The sequence below is a fragment of the Camarhynchus parvulus genome, chromosome 13 (assembly GCF_901933205.1).
Source record: "Camarhynchus parvulus chromosome 13, STF_HiC, whole genome shotgun sequence".
NCBI lineage: Eukaryota > Metazoa > Chordata > Aves > Passeriformes > Thraupidae > Camarhynchus > Camarhynchus parvulus.
Genome location: NC_044583.1, coordinates 2,041,056 through 2,068,683, shown reverse-complemented (window position 1 = coordinate 2,068,683; position 27,628 = coordinate 2,041,056). Strand labels below are relative to the sequence as shown.

The following is a 27,628-nucleotide window of genomic DNA, read 5'->3' as shown; positions in this document are numbered from 1 at the left end:
AAATTTCCCCCTCGATGGCGATGGCGTGCCCCAGGTGCTCGCCGCGGGGACAGTGGCGGTGACCCTGCGCCTCAGTCTGGCTGTCACACCGCAAGGATGTGGGCAGGACGCTGCTGTGACGTGGTGGAGACACGGTGGGGTGTCAGCAGGGAAAGGGACGGGTGACAGCCCCGCCGTGTCACCAGCCCTGTGCCGTTGGTGCACACCCAGCTGGCACAGCGGGCACTCCACAGAGATGTCCTGGCGGGGGCTGTCACCTGCCTCTGCTGCTGCCTGTGTCACCATCCTGCTCAGCTGCGCCTGGCTTGGCTCTGCTGCACATCCCTCCTCAGGTGAGTGCCTCGGTGGGTCTGGGGTGATGGGGTAGGGCAGGGACACCTCACTGGGACACCCCAACATCACGTCCTGTGACACTTGGAGGTGATGGCTGGGTGACATGGTGAGAGTTTGGGGCCCTGCTCTGCTGCCTTCCCTCGGTGTCCACATAGCGAATCTGAGTGAAGACCTGAAACCCAGCCAGCATTTCCCCTTTTGGCAGCAAAATTCAGATTGCTGCTCTTGTAACCTGAATTTTCCATCCCCTGGATGTGGAGAGGGGGCAGAGGTTGTGGGAGATGTGTTGGATGTAACCAAAGCCCCCCGGGCTGGGGTGTTCTGGGGACCATCAGGATAGAAATTCTGCAGCTGGGGTTTCGTGCAGAGCCTGTCTGGTTTCTTTTTTGAGCAAGCCAGAAAAGGGATTTGATCCTGGGTTGTTTCTCTGGTGTCCTGGGACCTTCCTGTTCTTCACTTTAGTTCTTTGCATGCAACGAAAATCCCCTGACCACAGGAAGATGAGAAGATGTCTCTGTCTGTGGTGGGGAGCTGAGCTGGGGACACGGCTGGGACTATCCCAGCCCCGTGCTGCCCTCCTGGTCCCTTTGTGCCGGGCTGGGTAGGCCAAGGGACACCAGCAGCACCAGGGCTGTGGGAGCAGAGCCCATCCAGGCTCAGAGCAGGACACCCACCCACCGCTGTGGTGGTGGCTGGCACAGAACGGGGCACAGCTCTGCAGGGTGTTGGGGGCTCCCCTGCCGTGGGACAGGGAGATGCCACCTCCTGTGTGCAGTGGTGGCTCTGCAGGGAAGGGTGGCAGCTCCTGCCCTCGGCTGAGCCCGATGCCTTGTGCCCCCTTGTGTCCCCGCAGTGCCCAACAAGAAAGGGCGGGCCCTGCTGCCCCTCACTCCCCAGGAGAAGAACGTGTGCTCCCAGGCCTCCGAGGAAGATTTTCTCAACAGCACCCTCAGCACCCGCCTCCTGCCTGCCCTCTACTCCCTGGTGCTGCTGGTGGGGCTGCCAGCCAACGCTCTGGCCTGCTGGGTCCTGGCCACCAACTTCAGGAGATGCTCCAGCGCCGTCTTCCTGCTCAACCTGGCTGGGGCCGACCTGCTCTTTGTCCTCCTGCTGCCCTTCAAGATCTCCTACCACATCCTGGGCAACCACTGGCCCTTTGGGGACTACCCGTGCCGTGCCATGGTGGCCTTCTTCTACGGGAACATGTACAGCTCCATCCTCTTCCTCACCTGCATCGGCCTGGAGCGCTACATCTCCGTGGCACACCCCTTCCTGTGGAAGGGCTCCAGCTGGACGAGAGGCAAAGTGGGCATCTCTGTGGGCATCTGGCTGCTGGTGGGGCTGGGCATGAGCCCTCTGCTTTTGCGCTCCCACACACGCGATATCTCCAGCCTCAACATCACGACGTGCCACGATGTGCTAGAAAAGGAAACCCAAAGGTTCTTTGGCCACTATTTCCTGTTCCTGGTGGGGCTGGGCTTTGGCCTGCCCTTCGTGCTCATGATCATCTCCTACAGCTGCATCCTGGCGCGGCTGCTGGCCAAGGGAGGGAGCCACGGGCAGGTGATCCGTGTCCTGGCCCTGGTCCTCCTGGTCTTCATCCTCTGCTTCACGCCCAGCAACGTGCTGCTCTTCATCCACCACCTGCTGGAGCCCACGGGCTGCAACAATGGCACCTACATCTCCTACGCCCTGGCCCTGGTGCTCAGCGCCTGCAACAACTGCTTTGATCCCTTCATCTACTTCTACGTGTCCCGGGATTTTCGGGGCTGGCTCCAGGATGCAGGAGGCCGCTGCCTGCGGGGGCTCGAGGCCTCATCAGGGAGGTCCACAGAGAAGACAGCCCTGCCCCTGAGGTCCAGTGAGCAGAGCCAGGGCTGCCAGGCTGTCCCCCCTGCCCCAGGGACAGGGGAGCCTGAAGCGTGCCCATCATGAAGGGCTGACAATAGACTCAGGTAAAAAATCCCATCTGGATCTGAGGTTCACAAGGATTTTGCTTCAGTTTTTCCCCCCTGATGACACCAGCACTGCCCAATCCCATGGGACCCTCAGCTGGGTGCCTGGCACCCCCATCTCCCCACCTGCCAGACCCTGGCATCCCTCACCGCTCCCCCTGCAGTGACCAAACCCTCCAGAGTACAAATAAACCTTTATTTCTCCCTGCTGGTGGCAGAAAAGGTACAAACACCCTCGCAGAGGAGGGGCTGCCCTCCATCGCTGGGACTAACGCCAGGCACACACGGCCAGCCCTGCTCCTGCTGCTCCCCCTGTCCCCCCAGAGTATGCCCCAGTGGGTGCAAGAAGGGAAGGGGGGATGGCTTGGGTGTCCTGGCCCTGCCCCGCAGGCCCAGAGCTGGAGGGGACATGCTGCGTGCCCCCGTGCTGGCAGGCACCCCATGCCCCCTGCCTGGCACGGTGCCGTGCTGCCAAACACGTGGGCACCACGCTCCTGTTTTGTTTTCCCCTTTACTTGTGTCCCTCGGTGCTGGGCTCCATGACAGATGTGCCACCCACGAGCAAGGGCACAGTGGGTGGCAGCAGTCCCAGCCCTCCCACGAGGGGGTACCACACCCCAACATCCTGGTCACCACTTGTCCCTTTGGTTCCCGATGCCAGCCTGGCCCCGGGATGAGGAGGAGGAGGAGCAGGGTGGGGCTCCCACGATGTGGGAGTGTGGGGTACCATCCCCTCTGCCACGGGGGTACCCATCATCGCTGCCACCGATGGGCACGACTTGACCCCAGGTTGGTGGCCACCCCGTTGGCACAGCGGGTCACGTCACCGGCTGGCCAGGCCCGGGGGGTTGGCCATCGCTCTTCCTGAGGATGACACTGCTGAGCTCCTGCATCAGTTTGTCACTGATGGGAGAGGGAGGCTGCAAGCTCCTCTTCCTGGGCAGCTCCAGGGAGGTCTCTGCTGTGGGGCTGCTCCCCGGGGTGGCTGCCTGCTCCCAGTCCCTGCCCAGCACCAGGGAAGGCTCCATGTTCCTCTCCAGAGAGGACGTTTTGGTGGGTCTGAGCCCCGGGCTCGGGGCTTTGCTGCTCTCCAGGTTCAAGCCCCTTTCGAGGGACACGGCTTTGGTGACAGAGGGCCCTGTCACCCTCTGGGCTGGGTTGGCAGGCAGTGAGGAGCGCAGGGCGGTGCCTGGGGGCTCCTCAGGGAACGGGGATGGCTTCTTGGACCTGTCCACGGGGGGCACGGCCGCCAGCTCTGCCAGCAGCCCCTGCCCCAGGTCCAGCGCCGCCAGCTCGGGGAAGTTCCCCACTTCCTCATAGACAGGATCAGTGTCTGCCTCCTTCTCCTGCTGCTCCTCCAGGGAGTCCTGGTGGATCTTCATGGGCTGGGGAGGGCAGGGGGCAGGGTGAGGGGCACTGCCCACACAGCTCAGCTGTACCCCTCTGTCCCCCCTCACCCTGCCCTCCCTGCACTGCCTGGGGATCCTTGTCCCTCACTATGGGGCTGTACCTGCAGTGGACCCACCCTCCACCAGGTCCCTTTCTGCTGCCCTTTCTTCCCCATGGCTGAGGAAGTGGAGATTTGGTCCCTGCCTGGGCATGGTCCATGCCACCAGCCCAGCACCCCTTGGCAGAGCGCTCAGGGTGGGGCGGGCAGGTGGATCCCATGCAGAGCACAAAGGAGAGATGAGGTTCAGCTCCGTGGCCTTTTTGGAAATAACCTGATGGCAAGGCACACCTAAACCTCTTTCCTCACATTTCTTCCACTGATACCCTATGGGCACTGTGTGCCCAACGGGAGAGGCTCTGGGAACTGGGCTGGACTCGTGTGCTGTTGTTTACCCACACTGGGACCATGCAGGGACCCACATCCCCAGGCAGGGAACACAGAGAGCAGTGGGCACCCCCTCGTCTGCCACACAAGGTGGGCACATCTCTGAACGCCCGTGGGATGCTGCAGGTGAGCCCTGGCACAGTGCAAAGCCAGCAGCAGGTGCTCCAGGTGTGCAGGTACTTACAAAGAACATGGACAAAGTCCTTCGCGTGTGCAGGCGGCGCTAGAAACAGAGGAGACGGACAGGGGTGAGCACGGAGAGCACAGAGCAGGGCCACGGCTGCCTGGGTGGGCAGGGGAGGGCAGAGGCTGCAGGAGCCTGCAGGCACGGAGAGCTGCCACGGGCACGGGCACGGACACGAGCATGGCACACAGCACACACAGCACCCATCGGGGCGCCAGCCTCTCCGGCCCTGCGGTGGGCACGGGGTCCTGGGGCGGGTACAAGGACCAGGATGGGTGCAGGAGCATCTGTGGGCAGGGGGAGCTGCAGGGGCTTTACCAGGGTCTGGTTGGCAGAGAGCATGGTGGCGTCAGTGCTGTCCCCGTGCAGGGGCACCAGTGGCATCGTCCCGAATTTCTGCTTGGCCAGGTCGGAGGAGGAGCGGCGGCGCAGCACCACGGGGCGCAGGTCATCGTGCTGTGCACAAGGACAGGGTGGGCACGGGGGTCAGGCCCTGCCAGCCCCCTGCCAGCCCTGCCCAGCTGGGTGGCACCGCCAGCCTGCACCCACCTGAGCCTTGAGGATGCTGGTGGTCCAGTCCCACAGCTCGGCCTGCCCTGAGCACACCAGGTACCTGCAGAGCAAATAGTGGAGAAGTTGCCAGGGAATGGGGGCAGTGGGGCCCATGTCCCCTTGTCACCTTGTCACCTTGTCACCTTGTCTGTGAGCTTGGGGCTCTCAGGTTCATCTACACCCCACAGGGCTAAATCTCTGAAAATCTCTGTGTGCCCAAATTGCTGCTTTAGGGCAAGGTGGGAGCTTTTAGGGCACCCAGCACCACCCAGGGGTGCTGGGCTGGGTGGGGAGGCAGGAAGGCTGTGTGGCAGAGACATGGGTGGCCCCTGGAGCCTGGCTCCCATCCTATGCCAGGGACAATGTGTCCCCACCACTCTGCCTCTCAATAGCCCCAGCTCTGCCCTGACCCCAGGGCCTTGTACCACTGCCCCTGGCTGTCCTGCCCCACTAAAACCGGGGACAGATCTCAACCTCCCCCAGCCCCGGAATGGCAAGGGAAGGTACTCACAGCTGCTGCTTGTCCAGGGTCAGCGTGAAACCCCACCTGGAAAAGAACACAAGGCTGTAGGGCAGCACTGCCAAGCTCAGACACAGCCTGGGGTCTCTGGGCAGTGGGGCAGGGGGCTGAGCTCGCCCCACAGGCACAGGCTTTGGGTCCAGGTGTACTCCAGCAGCTGGGTTTGGGTGCCAGGAGCAGGCACTGAGGGATGGATATCTGCCCCAGTGCCATGCCTGGGAAGGTCCCACTTACTGAGCTGGTGGCTTCAGCTTCTTCCTAATGCCCATGTAAACCTTGGCAGCGTCCAGGGGCCACTCACGCTCCGGCTTGGCGCTCTGGGAAAGGACATCCAGTGGGTCAGCCCGGCTCGGTGCCAGCCTCCCTGCCAGGAGAACAGCCACCACTGTGCTGCTGCTGTCCCCAGGCTCCTCCTGCCAACCCTGGGGCTGAGGTCCATCCCACAGCATCCCCCCTACCCTCTTCTCCTTGAGCAGCAGCAGCCTCCTGTCCCGGATGACGAAGTAACGCTCCTGGAACTTGTTCCCCAGCAGCTTGGGGGGCTCCTCCCGGCACTTCAGCAGGCCACACTTGGGGGTCTCACGCTTGGCACCTGTGCAGTGTGGGGACAGAAGGCTCAGGTGGCTGGCAGGGTGGCATTGCAGGGGGACCCCACTGTGGGATCGGTGATGTGCCCCTGATGGCTGCAAGGGGAAGCTCAGGCAGAGCTGTCCCCCTCTGGGGACACCCCGAGGGGCTGGGTCCCTGTGTGCCCACCTTACCTGTGAAGAGACAGCTGCCCTCGCCGATGGGAACCTTCCTCACCAGCAGGTACGCAGAGCTGGGCTCCGGGAGCTTGCACCACTGCAAGGCCTGCTCCAGCACCTTCTCCTTGGGGTGCAGGGGCCGCTCTGGGGACACAGGGACACTCTCACCACCGTGCCAGTTCCTGTCCTCTCTGCCACCACCAGAAAGGCGGTTTGATGTTGGGTTTACTGGGATTGTGATTCGTATAATACCACAACCTCCAAGTTTTAGAAGCAGGGCTGCTAGCAGTATGGAACCGGCAATGGGAGCTTCTACGTGGGCTTTAGGCAGTCACAGATGCAGGCCGTACAGGGGGGGCTTTAACCCTGAAGGCTCGTAGAAGAGCTAGGCTTGTGGCCAGGCCTGATCAAGAGGAGTTTAATGTAGGATGTGAAAGTTTGAGTACTGGGAAGTACAGCGTACCAATTTGATTGTGCAGGTGGAGGATAGCAATTAGTAGTGGGAGTGAGCTGGTGAGTGTATAAAATAGGAGGTAAATGCCAGTGTTTAGGCGTTCTGGTTGGTTCCCTCATTGTGTGATGAGGATGAGGGTGGGGTTTAGGGTGGCTTCGAATGCAATGTAAAAGGGTATTTAGCTCTGAGGCCCAGAAGGCTAAGAGGATGAATAGTTGAGCTAGAACTACTGTTGTAGCAAAGACTCGTTTGCGGTTGGTGGGTTCTTGTTCTAGGTGGTTTTGGCTCGCTGTCCCCCATGCCTGCCCCTCACCAGCCTGGCCATGCCAGGAGCACACCCTGGGCCATCCCCCCGTGCTCACCCAGCTCCCCGTTCTCCAGCGCCTCGAAGGTCAGCCAGATGTCCAGGCTGGCAGGCACGTTGCGCATCTCCAGCACCTGGTTGGTCAGTTCCTCTGCTGTCATCGTGGGGGACACCTGGGGCCGGACACACGGGGAGCTGCAGTGGGTGGTGCAGGACGGGTCCCAGGGGAGCCAGGAGCTCCCTCCCCACGTGCTCTGGCACAGCCCTGCTCTGGGACTCACCTTCAGGGTGACGCAGCAGTCGGACACCTTCTGCTCCAGGTACACCTCGATGATGAGGTCCCCTGCCTGGGAGAGCTGTGGGGAGAGTGGTGGCATTGGTGAGGTGTTGGTGTGGGTGCTGAGCACATCCCACCTTCCCGGGGCTGGAGATGGTGTCCTGGGAAACTGGGGCTGCTCCTCCCCCAGGCAGGAGCCTCAGGGTGGTGGGCACAGGGGAGATAAGAGGGGGAACATCCCTTCCCAAATGTGGATACGGGACAGCAGGAATCCATGGTGGGCAGCTGGGAGTGTCCCCATCCTCCAGCCAGTCCCCCCAGCCCAATGGTCCCCAATGTGGTGGGGGCCAACAATCACATTCCCAGTACCTGGGTGTCCTTCCAGGTGGTGATCAGGCTGTTCTCCAGATCCATCTGGGATACCTGATCCTCATCAATCTGCCAGAGGAAGGGTGCACAGGGTCAGTGTGGAGTGGGATCTGGCTTGAGGACACAGGGCCAGGGTGGGGGGACGCAGGGGGAGGCAGAGGTGGGGCTATGGGGGGATCCAAGGGGTCAGAGCCAGCGTGGAGGGCGCTGCAGAGCCCTGCTTACATTGAAGATGCTGACATAGTTGTCGATGAGATCTTCCATCACCTTGACCTCGTGCTCCCCTTTGCCGTCGGTCTGGAAGAGGCTGGGTGCGAAGAGCAGCGACAGGTTCTTGGTGCTCATCTGGTTGAGGTCTGCACATTTCTGCACCCTGGCACAAGGAGCACACAGGTGAGGGGGCTGGTCCTGCTCAGGGTGGGGTTTCAGTCCCAGCCACTCTCCTCTGCCTCATACAAACAGCCTGGATGTCCCCAGCCCCTCAGCAGTGGGAACTCCAAACTGGGCAGTTCCTGTTTCAGAACTTCCCTCTGACATCAAACCAGACAGTGGCGCTAACTCAAACTCTGACTCATGATGGGAATTGAGTGTTTTCTGTCTTTTTGGGGCGCTGGATGACATTTACATCCTACAGGGTGATGTCCCCTAGTCCCAAACCTCCTGTCGCTCCCCCTTGCTGCAGGATGACTTTGGCAATGTTCAAGGTGTCCCAGCACCAGCTGTGTGGGTGGAGCAGGGCATGGACCCTCCCTGTCTCTTAGGGATAGGAGCCAGCACTCCCTGGGCAGCAGGGAGACCCCACAGGGCTGGCTGGACCAGGGGACCCTGACTGGGGTGCCCCACTGACCGGTAGAGGTGCCCGATGAGCGCAGCCAGGGTCTTGTGGTTGAGGCGAGGCAGGCGATGGATGAGCTCCTTGTACCGCTCCAAGCGCTGCGGCTTCGAGGAGATCTCTGGGGAGAGGAAAACCAGATCCTGGCTGAACCCAGCGGATACAGAGGTGACACAGGACCAAGGCTGGCACCAGGACCCATCCAGAGGAACACTGGCCCCAGGGTGTGGGGAAGGTGAAACAGGAAAGCCTTATAAATATGATTGCCAGGCAAAAGATTTTGAGAATATAGAAACTGTGAGATTGAAATGAAAGCAAGCTTTGAGATACCTCAGTTACTGAACAACTGGAAAACAATGGTGTGGCTGGCTGAAGGTAATCCCCTTTTGATGGAACAACACCCTCTGCCTGCAGACAGGCCCAAGGGTCAGAGCAGACCCTACAGCTTGGCAGAAGGGGCCCAAAGAGGAGTTTTTAGGGTTTAAAATGTAACACAGTGTGGTAATGTAATGATTCTTATAGGCTGTATGGAAATGCTGTAGGATTTGTATCTTGTACTAGATTGGTTAGTGAGAATTAGAACATTCAACACAGAAGAAGATTTATGGTATTGGAATGGGAACCTGGCTCTCTTACCCCATTTATTCTTTTACCCCTTTACGCTCTTCCCCCTTTTACTCTCTCACCCTTTCACTCTCTTACCCTCTCATCCTCTCTCCCCCTCTCTTCTCTCAGCCTGCTCTGAGCTGTGGCTGGCAGCTCCCAGCAGGGCCCTGCACCCAGGCCCTTTGCAATAAACCCCAAGCTCCTGACCTGGCTGCAGAGATCTCCTGTCTCCGTCCATCCCGACCGTCCTACCCCTGTCGGGTACACAGTGAACCCAGCGTGGAGCAGGGCTGGGTGAAGGAGGTACCTGCAGCCTCCTTCCACTGCGGGTGCAGCTCCAGGGTGAAGATGGGATCTTCCAGCTCCCGGAAGAACCTCTTCAGCACGTCGGTGACATCCTCGATGAAGTTGTCGCTGATGCGCAGCTTGACGTTGCGGGCGTCCCGCCGGAACTCCTCCATCAGTACCTTGATCCGGGACTTGGCTCCGTTCTTGCGGTAAATCCCCTCGTGCCGCAGCCCTGGGACAGGGACACGGGGTCACAGGGGCCGGGTCCTGCTCAGAGAATCCCTCATGGAGCTGGTGGCCCCGGAGCGGTGCCTCCTGCCTGGATTGTTGGCCATCCCGAGGTACTGGAGGGTGCTGGGACATGCTGGGCTCACCGTACTGGGTGATGAAGGCGATGCAGGAGTCCACGATGATGGGGATGTCCCCCCTGCTCAGCTGCTGGTCCCTCAGAGCGTTGCCCCGGCCCCCTGCTGACGCCTGGATGTCACTGTACCATGCTGCCGAGTCTGCCCGCGACAAGCCTTGCAGGTAAAATGTCCTGAGAACAACAAGGGCAGAAAATAGGGAATGAGGGTAGTCCCAGGGGCAGGTTATCCCTCCTGCCTGTGACAGGGAGCCAGGCTGAGCCAAGGGACACCCTACCCCACCAAAACACCCCTGCAAGGCCCTCAGTCACAGCCCTGCTGCCCCTGTAACTTCTCCACCAGGGATTTGGGATCAGCGTTGGCCCATCCCTGTTGGAACCCTGGCTACTGAGAATTTCAGACTGTCTGTGCTGACAGGCACTGACCCCCAAGAGAACACTGCATTTGGCCTGAGGCCGTGGAGAAGGCTTCCAAAATGGAATGATAGAACTGGGATTGTGGGTGTTGAGTTTGAATAGAAGTGTGTAATATCACAGGGTGGAAAACTTAGAGTTTGGGGTTTTAGGGTATAGTAATATATATAAAGCAAGATGGAAGTTTTAGGGTCGTGGCTGGTCCTTCTTCTTCTCCATGGGTTTGGGTGGTTTTGTGTAATTGGATAAAGAAGTCTGCACTGCGGGCCACGGGTGGTTGGTTATTGCGTTAAAAGTAAAAATAATTTAGGTGTCATTTCTTAATTGGACAGTTTATGCTTAAAAGACCTGGTAGAGAGAGAGATGGAGCTCCAGTTTTTAGTTAGAGTGTTGTTAGTGTCCATTTTTTAGTTGGCTAGAGTGAAGTGCTGTAGAACTCACATTTGTGAGATTGTGGCATAGATAAGAACCAGCAAACACCCGAGTCCCAACACATCCCAAAGTGCCTTTACCCAGGGCAGCAAACTGAGATTGCTTGGCTCACTCCCCATCACCCCCACGGCCAGGACTCACCTCCCCATCTCCACCAGGACCAGCAGCTCCTTCTTCTCCGGGGTGTCTGTGGGGGGAACCAGACCTGCATTGGGTGAGAAGCTGAGCGGTCAGAGCCACGCGGGGCCAGTGCCCATCCCGGGCCCTCTGAGCTGCCGGCACTCACTGAGCTCCTGCAGCCGCCGCAGGTTGATGCTGTCCTCAGCCCCATCCTCCTCGGCGGGGCAGATGAAGAGGTGGCTCTTCTGCAGGATGAAGAAGGCCCTCTGCCAGCGCTCGGGGTTCAGCATGCACTTGTAGCGCAGCTGGCCCACGCGCTGGAACTCGTAGCCCAGCAGGCAGTGGCAGCTCACGGGGGTGAACCACTGTGGGATGGAACGGGAGATGAGTGGGGGAAAGACTTCCCAAGAGCTGACCCCCATGAGGATGGGGGCAGCTCACCAGGGAGGACAGGAGCCCTGGAAAGGGAGGAGAGTGCTTCCCACAGCGGATGAAGGGCATGGGGAGCTGTGAGGGATCACACTGGGTGAGCAGGGACAGTCTGGGGACACGCTGGGGCTGGCTCACCTTGCCGATGGCACTGGCCCAGGCTTGCAGCGTTTCGGGCCCATCAGTTCCCAGCTGCTGCACTTTTTCCCCAGTGAGGAAGAGCTCAAGGGTGAAGCGAAACCTGCAGAGGATGAAGCAGCCATGAGGGCAACCCTGTCCCTGCCCCCAGAGCCAGAGCAGGGAGCCCAGCCCTGCTGCCTGTGTGCCCCACACTCTCTGAGCAGGACTGGGGGCATGGCTGGGGGTACCTTTCAGTGGGACCAGGGCTGGTGAGTGCCTGGTGGGCTCTGTTGACCCCCAGGGAGAGGAGATCCCCGCTGTCAATGCGGCCCAGGGGCTCAGTGCATTTCTCAGTCTCGAAGAAGAGCAGGGCTCTCTCCAGGGAGCACCACGTGCGCTGGAAGTCTGCAGGAACAGGGGCTCAGTGGCACTGGGCTGGGCACCCTCTGCCTGCCCTCCCACGCTGCCCACACTCACCCTCTTTGCTCTTCCTGGCCCCTGGGAGCTTCGGGGGGGCCGTGGCTCGGTACAGGTACCCGCTGTGTGTCACTGGCTGGGTGATCTCGTTGTAGACACCCTCGGGGCCGGGGTCCTGTGCGCGGGGGCTCCCTGTGGGACACAGTACGGAGGGTGGGGTGGGAGCAGGAACCCACCAAAATGTGGGTACAGAGGGAGATCCCCCTCATGCAGGTGTAGGCAACGGGGTTCTCTGAAAAAGGACTCCAGAGGAACCCACTAATCAGAGATTCCAGGGGAATCCTTCAACAGGGCAAGTTCCCCAGGGAGCCACGACACCTGACACCCTGAGTGTCCCTGGCCTTGGGCTGTGCCAGGAGGGGCAGGGCCAGCAGTAAAGAGGAATTTCCTCCACCAGAGCCAGATGAAGCTCGAGGCCCCTCTTTACCTGAAAGGTTCCTGGGCCTTTTGCTCTCTGGTCCCCACCAAAGGTCGGCCCCCGGGGCCGCCTCGCTGGCAGCAGGGTCAGAGGCCAGAGCAGCCTCCGAGGATGAGAAGAACTGCAGGATGGTCTTGAGCAGGGCTGGTCCTGCCACTGCAGAGCACAGCGCCTGCGGTGAAACAGGCACATTTAGGGACCCTGCTCGGGCTCATGGAGAGCCCAGCTCCCTCCCAGGGCTGCTCCAAGGCAGCCAAACCGGGGCACAACCTCTCAAAATCTGCCTGGCATGAGGGAGTGAGCACACGCAGCCCGGCAGGAGGGGCTGGCACCTCAGAGCAGGAGCTCTGGGGCGGCTCCCAGCACCTGGAGGTGTCCCCTACCTGCAGCACCTCCTCCTGAGTGCCGTGCTGGGGGTGGGGCAGGCGGTACCGTCCCTCCCGGTACTTGCGGGCGATGAATTCCCGTCTCTGCTCGGCGCCGCTCTCCGGGGTGATGGCCTCGCTGGCGGGGAGCCTGGCAGCCCAGAACCGGTTGGCTCGGTCATTGCCCAGCACGATGAAGAGCTGTGGGAGAGTCCCGTGGTCATGGGGAGCACCAGGGTCAGCAGGAGGAGCAGGATTCCCAGTGTTCCTGCATCCTGAGGGAGGCCCTGGGGATGCTGCCCCGCCAGAAGCAGCCTGGCCCCTGAGCACAGCATGCCTGGGTGCCTCACCTGCACGGTTTCATTGCACCCCCAAATGTCTCACCTGCACAATTTCCTTGCAACCCTGAGTGCCTCATCAGCAGGATTTCGTTGCACCTATGGCTGTCTCACTTGCATGATTTCATTGCACCCCTGAGTGCCTCACTTTCACAATTTCACTGCACCCCCAAGTGCCTCACTTGCATAATTTCATTGCACCCCGAGCTTATTACCTGCACAATTTCACTGCACTCCGAGTGTCTCACCTGCACGATTTCATTGCACCCCTGAGTGCCTCACCTTCATGATTTCCCTGCACCCCTGAGTGTCTCATCTGCATGATTTCATTTGCACCCCTGAGTGCCTTATGTGCTAGATTTAATTGCATCCCTGATTGTCTCACCTGCATGATTTCATTGCACCTCTGAGTGCCTCACCTGCACAATTTCATTGCACCCCTGAGTGCCTCACCTTCATGATTTCCTTGCACCCCAAGTGTCTCACCCGCACTATTTAATTGCACCCCCAAATGTATCACCTGCACATTTTCCTTGCACCCCTGAGGGCCTCACCTGCACAACTTCACTGCACCCCAAGTGCCTCACCTGCACAATTTCATTGCATCCCCAAATGCCTCACCTTCGTGATTTCCTTGCACCCCTGAGTGCCTCACCTGCACGATTTCATTGCACCCTGAGTGCCTCACCTGCACGATTTCATTAGACCAGACACTGGTGTCCAGCTTCAGGCTTTGCACCTTGGAAATGTTGGAACCCAGGCTGCGGTGCTGCCCTGCAGGGAGCAGAAGAGTCAGCACCCCTTGATCCTCCCAGGGAACTGCCTCCCAAATTATGCCCACACCCCAGGCAGATCATGCCTGCCCAGGCCAGCCCAGCCCACCCCCCGAGAATGCCCCTGTGCCCCCCAGGAGCTGTCCCACCTGCACACTGCTTGCAGATGACCACGCACAGGTTGATGGACGCCCAGTCAGGGCTCTGAGCCCAGCAGTCAGCACAGTATTTGTTGGCTTTGTTGGACCAGATCTTCTCTGCCACCTCGTAGTCGTAGAGCATCTCGGCGATGGCCTCCTGCAGCGCCTCCATCCACTCCCGCTTCTCCCGCTCCGACTCGGCCATGAAGCTGGGAGCACCAGCACAGCCAGAGCTCAGGGGCTGCAGCCACCAGCGCCCAGCCCAGCCCCAGGCTGCTCCTCCCTGCTTATCCCCCTGGATCCCAGCATACCTGAACGTTTTGGAGGGGGTGATGAGCTCGAAGCTGCGGCTCTTGGCCTCGCGGATGGTGGAGCCGCGCATCTCGATGAAGCACATGGCAATGCCCATCTTGAAGAACTGCAAAGTCAGGGTGACGGCGCTGTTGGTTCTGCTGGGCACCACCCAGGGCACGCCTGTGGGGTTGGGGCTGCAGCCACGGCACCCCCAGCATCCCGTCCCTGCTTTGCCTGGACAAACCCCTGCTGCTTCCTCAACCACCTCTCATCTGACATAAAGCACCCTGCAAACACCTTCAAATGAAAGGCAGATTCTGTCCACAGCCCCTGAAATGTGGATACCCAGGTGTCCTGGGATGCAAGATGTGGTTTGGGGCTGTGTATTCTATTTCCCATCCATTAGAGATGGAGCAGTTATCATTATCTTATCATCAAGTTTTCTTTATCTCTGCCACAGCCAACCCTCCCTGCAGGAGATCTCTGCTGTCCATGGCCACTGAGTGTCCCTGCAGGGCTGATCCAATTCCAGCATCCCATGGGGAGATGCTGTGCCCAGGGGAGGAGCCAAGCATTCCTACCTGGATCCAATCTGAGCCTGGAGCAGCACAGCAGCCTTTGCCCCCTGCATTGCCAGAGGAGCAGCTTTCTGCTGCCCTGCATTGCCAGAGGGAGCCCAGGCCCATCTCCAGCAGCCCTGGAGCTGCAGAGGAAAACTCCCCCCTTGTGCAGGATCCCTGCTCCAGCAGCAGCACAGCTGGCACTGCAGGAGGGCTGAGCCCCCATGGGATGGGGCTGTGCCACCCCTGACACACAGGGGACAGGGACTGCTCTGACTCTGGCAGGGGTGTTTTGTATTACTGCATTTTTAATTTTATTTTTATTTTCTTCCCTAATAAAGAACCATTATTCCTATTCTCATCTCTTTGCCTGAGAGCCCCTTAATTTCAAAATTACAATAACTTGTAGGGAGGGGGTTTGCATTTTCCATATCAAGGGAGGTTCCTGCCTTCCTTAGCAAACACCTGGCTGTTCAAACCAAGACACCAGGTCCCTTTCTTTTGGGGATTCAAGTCAGGGACCCTCAGAAAACAAATATTAACCTGAGCCAACTCCTCAGAGCTGACGCTGCTTAGTGCACAGCAGGCACCTAGAAGTGAAGTGATGGAAAAAAACCCAGGGGTGCTAAGAAAATTCAGCAGGAAGGAAGTGAGGTGTTCTGTGGGCAGCAACAGCAGCAGCGTGGGAGGTGACAGGGACCAGCTGTCCCTGTGAGTGTCCCTTGCAGCAGATGTGTTTGCTGCCATTGATCCAGCTGTCCTGGGATGTGTTGGGATGCTTGGTGTGACCAAGACCAAAATGCCTGGTGGAGATGATGATGGTTTGGTGATAGTGAGAAGGTTGGGAGGGGTGTCCACTCCTGGTACCCCTCACTGCTGCCCTGGGCAGGATCTCCAGCCTCTTGCACTGCCATTCCCTTTCTCCTGCCCACCCATTTCCTCCCTGCTCTCCCTTTGGCACCAGTCCTGGCTCAGCTCCCTCCATCCCTCTCATCCCACGAAGCGGTCTGGCAACAAACCTGCTCGCTCTTGTACAGCCACATCTCAGGCAGGCTCAGGGCTGCGAAAACCTTGGACTTGTGGCCCTTCAGCTCCAGGGTTCCTGACTTCTGGCAGTGGGCAGTGTTGGCAGGCCGGGGCCGGGACCCCACCAGGCGCTGCTCCATCACCTTCTTCTGCAGCGTGGAGCACCACTCATTCCTCTGGGCTGGGGACCAGGCAGGAGGGAGCGGGGCTGAGCCCTTCCCCACAGCCCTGGCACGGAGCAGAGCACCCAGAAGGTAGGCAGGGAGGCAGGGGATGTTTTGGGGATGGGATGAGAGCTGCCTGTAGGGTGCTCTGCCTGGAGAAGGGAGGCAGGGATGGGTCCTTAGGGCTGCTGGGCCCTGGGCCAGGTTGTCACTCACCCTCATTCTCAGCACGGAAAACAAAGATCCGATGGCTGGTGATGACCTGGAACTTGTTGTCCTTGGTGGAACGAGCCATTTCAATCACAGACAGCGGGATCACTCCTTTGGGATAGGGCTCCTGGAACGAGCCCCAGGTGGGATTACCCCCTTTGCCCTTCCCACAGGGCACCTCCATGACCTGGCACATCCTCCACATCCCCTGGGTGCTCTGCTGGTGCTGCCTCACAGCACAGCCTGCAGGCATCAGCAGCCAGGTGAGTGCTGGGAATTCGGGAAGGGGTGGATCCATGGCTGTCCCTGTTTCCAGCAGGACCTCCCCTTTCCTGCTCCCTGTTGGCAGAGGGACCCCTTGCTCTCCTGGGCTCCCATGGCTGAGGCTGTGCTGGGAGCCTGCCAGGCATCGGCTGCTCCACGCTGGTGATGGCAGAGCACTGCTGGCTCCTTCCAGAAGGACGAGGGCAGGCCAAGGGGATGTGGCAGCTCCCCAGGTGGTGTCGAGGTTCAGCCTCCCCACCCTGCCCCCCTGTGCCCTTGGTACCTTCTCACTGCTGGAGTACATCAGGTTCTTGCCATCAAAACGGACGTAGCGCCTCTGGAAGACATAGTTCCTGTTGGGATGGCAGAAAAACTGTTGGGAAGGGGATGATTGCTCCTCATGGACCCTTCCTCCTCCCAGGCACAGCTGCACAGAGGGCCTTGCAGCACAGCTGGGGCCCCAGGAGGTTCCTCTTCCACGGGGAGCACAGTGACCCGTGCAGCCACCTCACCTTGCCCAAGGGGGCTTTACCTACAGGGGCTGCCCCATCCCTGGAGGTGCTCCAGGCCAGTTGGACGGGACCTGGGATAGTGCAAGGTGTCCCTGTCCATGGCAGGGTGTGGAACGAGATGATCTCAATGTCACAGACATGTTTTATGAAAAATCTTTTCCTTAGGATTTTTTCTCCTGAGAAGCTGAGAGGCCTCAGGAACAAAATGTAACCAATGATTATCTGCTGCTGTGGAATGCAACAGGTGCATCTGTGATTGGTTTCATGTGGTTGTTTCTAATTAATGGCCAATCACAGCCAGCTGGCTCAGACTCTCTGAGAGTCAGGAACTTTTGTTATCATCCCATTCTCTGCCTTCCTTTCAAGCCTTCTGATGAAATCCTTTCTTCTATTCTTTTAGTATAGTTTTAATATAATATCTATAATAAAATAATACATTTCTTCTGAAATATATATATAAATAATAAATACATATAAATAGATTAAAGACAGAAATAATTATAATAATTATAAATGTATTAAATATATAAAATATATATTTATATATAAATATATAATAAAGAGATATAATATATACAAATATATAAAGAAATAATAAATTCCTTCTGAAATATATAAATAATAATAAATATATAAATACCTTAAATAGATAACTAATTATAATACTTATAAATAAATTAAATATATATAAATATATATTTATATATTAAAATATATATAAATGTATAATAAAGATATATAATATATGTAAATATATAAAGAAATAATAAATTCCTTCTGAATATATATAAATAATAATAAATTTATATTTATATATTACATATAATATTATAATAATTATAGATATATTAAATATATAAATATATATTTTTATATATAAATATATAAGAAATCTATAATATATATATAAATAAATAATAAATTCCTTCTGAAATATATACACAAATAATAATATGTATATTAAATATGTAAATAATCATAATGATTATAAATATATTAAATATATAAATATATATATAAATATAGAAAAATCGATAATATATATAAATATATAAATAAATAATAAATTCCTTCTGAAACATGGAGTCAGATCCTCATCTCTCCCCTCTTCCTGGGACCCCTGTGAACACCACCACACTTGGTGACCCTGAGTGATGGAAAATTCACACAATCTTAAGGCCCCTCCCAGCCCAAATCCCGCTGTGACCCCACGGCAGCCCCACGTACCCCTGAGGGGACAGCTTGTCCAGCCAGCCGCTGAGCATGGTGGGCCGTGGCTCGCACAGCGACGTGAAGCTGGCGTACGGGGAGATGGTCAGGTCGTCCAGGAGCTCGTCGGGGTACAGGTGGGCGGGCAGGCTGAACGGGGAGCCCTGGGCCCGCGGCACCTCCACCATGGAATAGCCCTCGGTGTCGCTGTGGGCGATGCGCTCGATGAGCCGGCTGCGGCCCTCCTCATCCTCACTGCGGCCCTCGCTGCTGCACTCGCTGCTGGTCCTGAGGCAAGAGGGGCTGGGAGGGAGCTGGGCACCACAGCATGGACCTGGGCAATGCCTGGGGACTCCTGGCACTGCTTCTGGGCAGTGCCACCCCATCTGGGGACACCTGGCACTGCTCCTGGCTGGATAGCACAGCACGGTCCTGGGCAGTGCCACTCTGTCTGGGGACACCTGGAACTGCTCCTGGGCAATGCCACCCCATCTGGGGACACCTGGCACTGCTCCTAGGTAATGCCACCCCATCTGGGGACACCTGGCACTGCTCCTGGCTCGATAGCACAGCACGGTCCTGGGCAGTGCCACTCTGTCTGGGGACACCTGGCACTGCTCCTGGGCAATGCCACCCCATCTGGGGACACCTGGAACTGCTCCTGGGCAATGCCACCCCATGTGGGGACACCTGGCACTGCTCCTGGGCAATGCCACCCCATCTGGGGACACCTGGAACTGCTCCTGGGCAATGCCACCCCATGTGGGGACACCTGGCACTGCTCCTGGGCAGTGCCACCTTGTCTGGGGACACCTGGCACTGCTCCTGGCCTCAGCCTGGCCTGGCTGGGGCACCCAGGGGTGTTGGGGTTTGCATCTCTGCGAGTGCTCAGGAGCCCCATGGCCAGCAGCAGCCCGAGGCTCAGCCAGTCCTGAGTGATGGCACAAAGGCCGGGGCTTCCCTGCTCTAGGGAATGTCACACAGGCCACCACCACACGTCTCCAAACCCCTGGCATCACCTCCTGCCCCTCTTCACGTGCAGCAAAAGGAAGGCAGGCAGATCCCCAATGCTAAATCCTGCTCTGTGCTCAATACCCAGCCCAGCTGCTCCCTCCCTGTGCCCCTCCAACATTCCCAGCACTGTGGAACTCCTGCCACGAGCCCTTTGTGCCTGCTGGGCTGGTGGAACTCCTGCATCCATCCCCATTCCTTGGGAAGCCGTGCTAAACCCCCAGCCAGCCCTGCTGGGGCTCTCCAGCCCATAACAATAAAAGGAAATTATAAAAATAAACTGCAAAGCCTGCCCCTTCCCATCAGCCCTCTCTAGCCAGAGTTTTTCTTTCCCTGGAAAGGAAATGTGCTGGAAAATGTCTGACAGTCCCAGGAGGTCACAGGGACCTGCCCAGGTGCAATGGTGATGGGAGGAAGGCAGTTCCTGGGACAGCCCAGCACCCCCAGGAGAGCATCCACGCCACATTCCCCTGAGGAATCCAATGCCAGGGCAAAGAGAAGGCTCCTAAAGAGGCAACAAGGATGATCCAAGGCTTGTCCCAGCTTCTGTCTGAGGAGAACCTGTGCAAACTGGGCATCTCCAGGGGACAGGGTGGGTGATGGGGCAGGGTCATGAGGAGAACTGGAAGGACTCTCTTGGCCATCACTGCTTCAGCCTCAGGAGCTGGGTGACTGTCAGAACTCAGTGCATCCCTCTGTGTCCAGAGCTGCTGAGGACCCCGCCGGGGGCTCAGAGATCCTGGCACACAGTCCAGAGCACCTGGGGGTTTGATTTTGACCCCTGGAGCAAATTACCAGCTTTGTATGAGGACATGAAAGTCACAGAGGTTTGAATAGTGCAATAACAAAATGATCACAGGGTGAAAAAGTAGATTTTTGATCTTTGGTATGAGGGTTTTGGGGACAAGATGGAGGAACTTGGGCGTGTCCAGCCTTTCTTCTTGTTCTTCTTTTTCTCCATTTTCTGCTGTGATGTTGGCACTTTGGGATTGGTTCAGAGTAGAAGTTCACTGTCTAACACAGGTGATAGGTATTGGGAATTAAGTGTAAATATGTTATACATAGTTTGTAGTATAAAAGGACAACATCGCCTCAGGGGCAGTCAGAGTGCCTGTGGCTGCCCTGCTGAGCAGATCTCAGCTGGGCAGAGAGAAAATTTTATAGATAGGAATTAATAAACAAATTCAAGACTGAAAACTGAAGAGCTCTGACTTGTTCTTCAGCCGTGCGGGCTGAAGCAGAGACATCCTGCACATCTTGGGGCTGCAATTATCAACAGCAACCCGAGAGGGGACACCAGACAAAGCCAAGGAGCAAGGGACAGACCCACGTGGGAGAGGAGCAGGAGTGCTGTGGGAATCCTCCTTGGAGATGGAGACATTTTTGGAGAAGAAACCCACAGAATGTGAGAAAATGTCTCCAGTGTAAGTTCATGAGAAGCTTCAGGACCAGGAGAAGGACCCCAAACACTCCTAAACTCTCCCAACACCTGGATTTAGGCACTGCCTCATCCTAGGACAGGCCCTGGACAGGCACCTTCTGAGGATCAGTTGTCCCTGATCCACAAGGGACAGGAGCAAGCCCAAAATCTGCCTGGGAAGATGCTGGAGCCATCCCAGCTGGGTCTGCTCAGAGAAACGGGGTAGTGCCGGGGCTGGGGAGGGGATGGAGAGGGAAAACGGCCCAGGAAAGACAAGAAATGGCCCTGGCTGGCCTCGAGGCTCGGAGCACAAGGAAAATCGCTGTTTAATTAACACAACAGAGCCTTGGCGCGGTGACTCATCTGGCTGGAATGCCAGCCCTGTCTGCAGATGCTTCAGGAAGGACTGGACAGGGAACGGTGAGGCTGCAGGACTCTGAGTCACAGACAGACAGACAGACAGACAGCAGCCTTGAGTGCCAGGGCTGAGAGGGAGGCAGACCCACGGAATGGGGCAGGAAAAGAGGAAAACGGGGAAAAAATCCACGGCAGCCCCTTCCTGAGCCGGGCCTTACAGTCAATGGAGCTGCAAAGAGACAGAGGGCACTGAGCATCTGGCAGGGACAAGCAAAGCCCACCCACGGTGCCTGGTGAGTGTGACCCAGTCCCCTGAGCTCCCTGGGGTGACAGGGACAACGCTGTGCCACCTCTCTGTCCTGCTGGGGCTGCAGCAGGGCACCAGCACTTTGTGGGGCTGAGCATCACCAGCGTGGATGCAGGTGCTCAGACTCAGAGCAAGTAAATCCCACCTGCTGCACCCTCAGCTCCCAGTTTGCATGAGTTTTGCATTTCTCTTCCTCTTTCTGAGGGTATTTTCTTGCAGGTGAGGTGGCTCTGCTCACCCCTGCCACTGCCACATCCAAGCCAGGGAGCAGCATGGGCCAGACAAAGCTCCCCCAGACCTGGGCAAGAGGAGGTACCACAGGTAGGAAAAGGGGCAGAAGGGCCTCTCTGAGGTTTGGGACTGGGAAATATTTCCCATGACAAGTGGATGGGTGGGCTGCAGAGGATGGCTGGTCATTCCCAGTGACACAAGGATGAGGAGTGGAGAAACACCAGCGCTGCAGGGGAGGATCAGGAGGTGCCACAGAGGCAGCAGAGCTGGGCCAGGGCTGGCCAGCAGCCCCCCAGCAGCTGAGCAGGACCCCACAGCTCTGCTCCAGGGAATGGGCTGGGACCAGCGGGGCTGGGGGGGGTGATGGAGTCAGGGAGTCTGACAGTTACAAACACAGCCAAAACCTCCTTCTTAATCAGCCTAATCCCAATAACAACCTACATCCACTCCGAAACAGAAAGCCTCACCTCCTGCAAAAGGATCTCAGGGCTTTTCTGTCTCCTGTTCCACTCTCCACACCCCAGCCCTGCTTGGGCTGGGAGAAAAAACCCTGAACTGCTGTCCCTGCCAGCGCTGATGGTCACATCCTGCCTCTTCTCAGCAAGGCCAGCTGCAAAACCCCACAGCTGCCAGTGCCTGGCCACTTCCCTTGGGATGTTCTGGATCCCAGTCCCTGGAAGGCCCTGGATGCAGACAGGTCAGTGCCCAGCCCCCCTCTGAGCTGATTCAGAGGCTCCACAGTATTTCAGTATTTCTGTATTCAGATTGCAGTGTTTCTGTGTACAAAACAGCAGTTCCCAGGTGCTGGAGCTCTGGATGCTGAGGATTTTAGACTTTCTGTGCAGGCAGACTCTGACCCCCAGGAGAGCACTGCATGTGACCTGAGGCCATGGAAAAGGCTTCCACAACTGATTGCCAGCACTGGGATTGCGGGTGTGTACTTGATTAGAAGTGTGTAATATCACAGGGGAGGAAACTTTGCAGTTCCCCATCCGTGGCTGTGATCCGTGCCATGGATCAGGTGCCACCACAATGCCACACACCCTGGGCACGAGAGGCACTGGGAGTGTCCCCAGGCAGGAGAGGGACACACACTGGCCAGCAAGGCCACAGCAGGGCTGAAGGCCACAGAGCTGCAGCTCACCTCCTCCTCACTGAGCAACACAGGAAAAGGAACCCTCCCCATCCGAAATGGGAAGAGCAGCTTTCCTTCCTCTTTCTGAGATGCTATCAGGAGTTATGGAAAGTACATTTCAAAAGTGTTTTAAAGGTGCCCCTCACAATTTCACTGTCGTCCACCACAGAGTGCCTGAGCAGCAGCAGATGCTGCTCTGAGGCTGCTGGAGCCTTCAGGGATTGCACAACCCCTCATCTGGAGCTTGGAGCCAGCTAATTTCTGAGTAATCCCCGTCCTCCATGGTGTTTCTCTGTTCCCAGAGGCCAAACCAGGTTCCTCTGGGTGTACAGGCGTGCAGTGCCCCTGGGGCTGCCCCAGAAATCTCCCACCAGCACAGGTCCTGCTCATCTCCAAACCCATCAGCTCTTGTGCTGTCACCATCCCAGCGGCTCCTGATCAGCTCTGCCGTGGGGTAAAACCCCCATTCCCCCTTTGGCTGTCCCCAGGGCTGTGCCCTGAGGGCTGTCCCCCCTCAGGCTGTCCCCAGGGCTGTGCCCTGTCCCCTGCCCCCCCTCAGGCTGTCCCCAGGGCTGTGCCCTGTCCCCTGTCCCCAGCCCAGCCCCTGAGGCCCCAGGAGCTGATCCCTACCTGCAGCCTTCCCTCTCCAGCTCCAGCTCGGACACGGCCTCGTAGCTCTGCTCGGAGGAGCTGCCAACAGCCTGGGAGGAGACAATGGTCACATCTCCTGTCCCCTGTGTCCCATCGCAGACCCCCTGAGCCTGCCTGGCCCTCAGTGCAGGGGCTCAGCCTGTGACCCTGACCCAACATCACAGAATCTGCTGAGCTGGAAGGACACATCCAACCCAGCCCCTTGGCCCTGCCCAGACCCCCCAGCAGTCCCCCCTGTGCATCCCTGGTGTCCAAAGGCTCCTGGAGCTCTGGCGGCCCAGCTCTGGGGCACCCAGGGGTGTTGGGGTTTGCATCTCTGGGAGTGCTCAGGAGCCCCATGGCCAGCAGCAGCCCGAGGCTCAGCCAGTCCTGAGTGATGGCACAAAGGCCAGGGCTTCCCTGCTCTAGGGAATGTCACACAGGCCACCACCACACGTCTCCAAACCCCTGGCATCACCTCCTGCCCCTCTTCACGTGCAGCAAAAGGAAGGCAGGCAGATCCCCAATGCTAAATCCTGCTCCCTGCTGTACACCCAGTCCAGCTGCTCCCTCCCTGTGCCCTCCAACATTCCCAGCACTGTGGAACTCCTGCCACGAGCCCTTTGTGCCTGCTGGGCTGGTGGAACTCCTGCATCCATCCCCATTCCTTGGGAAGCCGTGCTAAACCCCCATTCCCTGGGCAGCCTGGGCAGTGCCAGCACCCTCTGGGGGGATGAACCTTCCCTGGGCACTGCTGGGCACCGTGGCCTCACCAGCTGCAGCTCCGGGCTCTGCAGCACTGCTGGGCTGCAGGGTGACAGCAGGGGACAGCCCCCCCCAGTGTCCCCTCACCTTTGTTTCCCGAGGCAGGCCCACGTGGCCGAAGATGGTCTCGCTGTAGGGGGTGATGGGCGGATCATTCCCCTCTGCGGGCACAGAGGGCAGGGAAAGCATCAGAGGGCAGGCAGAGAGCAGCCAGGACTGCCAGCCCTTGGGGGCACCCCGAGCCCACCACAGTGCCCCCCAACACACACAGTGACACAGGGGCTGTGCTCTGCATGGACACCCCGGCCCTGGGTGAGGCAGGGGGTGTGGGTGACCCCTCCCCCTTCCCGGGCACCCCGATGTCCCTGCTGTGCCCCGGGGCTCTCACCTGGCTTGCCGGTGGGTCTCTGCGGGATGGGGGGCAGGGCGCCGGGCCAGCCAGGACTGCAGGGAAACAGGACAGGGGTTATGGACTGGGGGCCCTGGTGTCCGGTCTGGCTGGGCAGGAACGCTGCACGCTGCTCCCGAGCCCGGCTTTGTCCCCTGGAATGTGCAGCGTCCCCTCCCCGCTCCCGGTGACCTCCTGGCTCCCTTCTCTTCCCACCCTGGCACTGCTGGGATGTTTGCTGGGGCTGTGGGCCATTTCCCACCGCAGCATCTCCCTCCTCTGACATCTCCCACCCCGTTCCCAGCAGGAGCAGCCCCAGAACCTCACTCAGCCACCCCTCAGCATGCTGGGGACCCCCAGCCCTGCTGCCAGAGGGGCACAGAAAGGGCAGCAGCCCCTCCCTGCATCCGCAAGGAGCCATCGGGGGCCCAGGGCTGTCCTGTCATCCCAGAGGGATCCCAGCTGCCGTATCCAGAGCCCGGGGAAGGCACGGGGAGGGTGCTGAAAGGGGCTGGTGAGCACCTGGGGGCAGCAGGGCCAGCTCTGGGGTGGGTCCCGGGGCTGGGGGGGTCTCCGCACCCTTATCTCTGCCTGCTCTGCCCCCCTCTCTCAGCGCCGAGGGAAAGCCTCGGCTCACTCAGACCTGTCCTCCGGCCGGGGCTGCTCCTGCGGGCACGGGGCGGGGGGCGGCGGGACCCCCTCCCCCCGGGGCCCCTCCTCCCCTCCCGGCTCCTCCGCCGCTGCCGCCGGCCGCTCGAGTCCTTCGTAGATGACATTGGAGACCATCTGCAGCCGGGGCTGCCCCGAGCCCGGCTCACAGGACGCTGCCCTGGGGCACGGCGAGGGCTCCCTCCTGCCCGGGGGAGCCTGCTGGGCACTGCCAGGGCTGGGCTCGGCCGCCAGGGCCCTGTGCCCGTGCCGTGGGGGCACGCTGGGCACGGACGGGGGGCATGTCTGTCTGTTCTCCGCTGTCTCCAGGGTCTGTCCGTGGCTCGGGGCCGGCCGGGTCTCCTCCCGGGCGCTGTCCCGCCCTCGCAGCCGGGACGCGATCGCGCCCATGGTCACAGCTGCCCCCGGAGCCGCCTCCGGGCTCTCCAGATCCGTGCAGCTCTCCCCTGGCACGAACCCCTCCAGTACCACAAAGGCTGACGGTGCCCGCTCGCTGCCCGGGCCGTGCGCTGGCACCGTGGGCGTGCCGGGGCCACGGGCACTGATCCCTGCTCCGCCTTTGAGCGAGGGAAAACCGTCCTGGGCTTGGGAACCGGCTTCGAGGCGGGAGGAGCAGCGTCCTTGTCTCCAGGCGGTGCCCGGCTGGGCACGGTGACACGCGGCTGCGTCCCAAAGGCGTCGCTGGTCCCTCCCGGCTCTGCTCTCATGGCATCCTTGCCCTCCTGGGGGGCATCCAGCACCTCCGTGCCCCGGCAATGGGAATCTCCTGCCGCGGCTCTGCCCCGGGCTTGGCTCAGCAGCCGAGTCTGCTGCGCCAGGGTGAGGATGCGCTTGCGGTGCCCGGTGGCGGTGACGCCGATCTGCTGCAGGTGGTGGCTGTCCAGAGAGGTGGCATCTCTGGCCACGTGGTATCCGTGCTGCTTGAAGACATCCCGGTAGCGCTCCAAGTGGATGCTGGCCAGCCAGTCCGCGATATCCGAGTCAGGCCCGCACGGGGAGCTCATGGCCCTGGGGTGCCTCCGGACGGATGCTCAGCCCATCATCTGTGCGAGGAGGGGAGAGAGGGGCTGAGGAGGCGGCGGGAAGGGGAAGGGGGTGGGTGCAGCTGCCGTGAAGGGCGCGGGATGCTCCTGGAGGTGCCCACACCTCGCTGCCGTCCCCAGAGTCTCTCACCTCCCACTCCCAGCTCCGGGAGCCCCAGTCCTGCTGTTCCCCAGCTCTGCAGCGCTCCCCGGGGCTCCGGAGCCGTGACCGAGCCCGGGCAGGGACTGAGGCTCCGGGAGCTCTCGAGGAGCAGGGTTGGGGCAGATGCCGAGCTCCGGGACGCTCCGCGGGGCCGGCAGAGCCGCGCAGCCGCCGGTGGTGGGGGGAGGTCCGGGCAGATAGCGGGGGAGCCGCGGGCCCCTCCCCGGGGATGATGAGCTCCTGTGCCGGCCAGCGCGGGGAGGGCTCTGCGGCCGGAAGGGCCAGACCATAATCTCTCTCTCTCACTGCTGGCGAGGGCATGGGAGAGGTCAGCATGACTCACGGACAGACAGAGGGGGGACAGACTCCCACCCACCCACCCACCCACCCACACACCCGCGCATCGCCGCAGAGGCACGGCCGGGCTCGGGCGCCACCAGGAACGCTCAGCCCGAGGTGACTCTGCGGCACAGCCCGGGACAGAGCCTGCTGAGGGCCTTTTCCCATGAATCACGCAGCTCCGCGCTAAACCATCTGTGCTGACGGTGCTGCCACTGGCTCTTTTTCCAGTTCCTCCATTTCCCTCTATTGTTCGGCGCAGGCTTCCTTCCTGCTGCCTGCACGCTCCCACGCATCCCCTGCCCCCTCCCGCCGCGCCGCGTCCCGAAACCGGCCCGGGAGAGCCGGGCTGAGCCCCCGTGCCCGGCACGGCCCCGCTGCCCGGGCCAGGCCTGCCCGGGTGCCCTGCCAGGCTGCGGTGTCCCCGGCAGCACGTGGGGGACGCTGTCAGCGAGGAGGAGGAGGGACAGCCAAGGCAGGGACTGGGACAGGGCACAGGGCAGCTGTCAGGCTGTGCAGGACCGACAGAAAAGGCAGAGCAGGGCAGCAATGTCCCGCACAGAAAAGGCAGAACAGAGATGTCCCACACAGAAAAGGCAGAGCAGGGCAGCGATGTCCCACACAGAAAAGGCAGAACAGGGCAGCGATGTCCCGCACAGAAAAGGCAGAACAGAGATGTCCCACACAGAAAAGGCAGAGCAGGACAGAGATGTCCCACACAGAAAAGGCAGAGCAGGGCAGCGATGTCCCCATGCGATGTGGGCTGCGTGTCTGTGCCCCAGGGTTAAAGGGCTGTACCCACTTCTGCCCAGCAGCTGGGGCCGAAATGGGGCAGTTTCCCCCTTTTTCATGCCTGTATCGCCCTGAGGGATCTGCAGCCGGCTCTGCCCTCTGCCTGCCCTGCCTGGGGCTTCTCCAGTGAGGAGATGGCACCTGAGACCTCCCTGTGCCTGGGGCTCCGGGACCGTGCCGGGCACCGTGCTGGGCTGTGGCCCTTTGGGACAGTGACACTTCACGGGCAGGTGGGCACCATCCCCGTGCCTACAAACCCCTGCCCAGCCGGCACAGTGAGCACGGGCTGTCCCAGCCCTGGCCCTTCCCCACCGTGCCCAAACCTGTCCCATCCCTCTCCTGCCATCCCCGCGGTTGTCACTCACCTCTGGCGGCCCGCAGCCCCCGGGCTGGCTCCGGCGGGGCAGCACGGTGGGTGGTAGTGTCCTGGCTCTGCTGGGGCAGCACGGTGGCTGGCAGTGTCCTCTGGGCTCCGGGGGGATGCCAGGGCAGTCCCGTGCAGGAACTGCCGCGGGC

At 59.5% G+C, this 27,628-nt stretch overlaps 2 protein-coding genes across 2 annotated transcripts; one reads left to right on the top strand and one right to left on the bottom strand.

The window, feature by feature from the left end:
- The first annotated feature begins 235 nt into the window (after window positions 1-235).
- On the top strand, window positions 236-2,560 carry LOC115908820 (proteinase-activated receptor 3-like). The gene is made up of 3 exons (XM_030957684.1): window positions 236-344; window positions 1,202-2,217; window positions 2,507-2,560. Exons 1-3 carry the CDS (start codon window positions 236-238, stop codon window positions 2,558-2,560), a joined length of 1,179 nt encoding a protein of 392 aa, XP_030813544.1.
- ARAP3 (ArfGAP with RhoGAP domain, ankyrin repeat and PH domain 3) lies at window positions 2,500-27,628 on the bottom strand. The gene is given in 35 exon segments (XM_030957667.1): window positions 2,500-3,673; window positions 4,307-4,345; window positions 4,625-4,762; window positions 4,856-4,919; window positions 5,370-5,405; window positions 5,613-5,695; window positions 5,837-5,970; window positions 6,140-6,268; window positions 6,941-7,055; window positions 7,164-7,238; window positions 7,529-7,597; window positions 7,754-7,901; window positions 8,376-8,481; window positions 9,274-9,486; window positions 9,629-9,792; window positions 10,606-10,669; window positions 10,751-10,949; window positions 11,152-11,254; window positions 11,382-11,538; window positions 11,611-11,742; window positions 12,038-12,200; window positions 12,412-12,594; window positions 13,420-13,505; window positions 13,654-13,853; window positions 13,956-14,062; window positions 15,518-15,705; window positions 15,905-16,025; window positions 16,446-16,515; window positions 17,902-18,171; window positions 22,975-23,045; window positions 23,827-23,900; window positions 24,128-24,183; window positions 24,771-25,317; window positions 25,320-25,839; window positions 27,478-27,628. Coding segments are annotated over 34 exon segments (5,352 nt in total). The 5' UTR covers window positions 25,801-25,839; window positions 27,478-27,628; the 3' UTR covers window positions 2,500-3,106.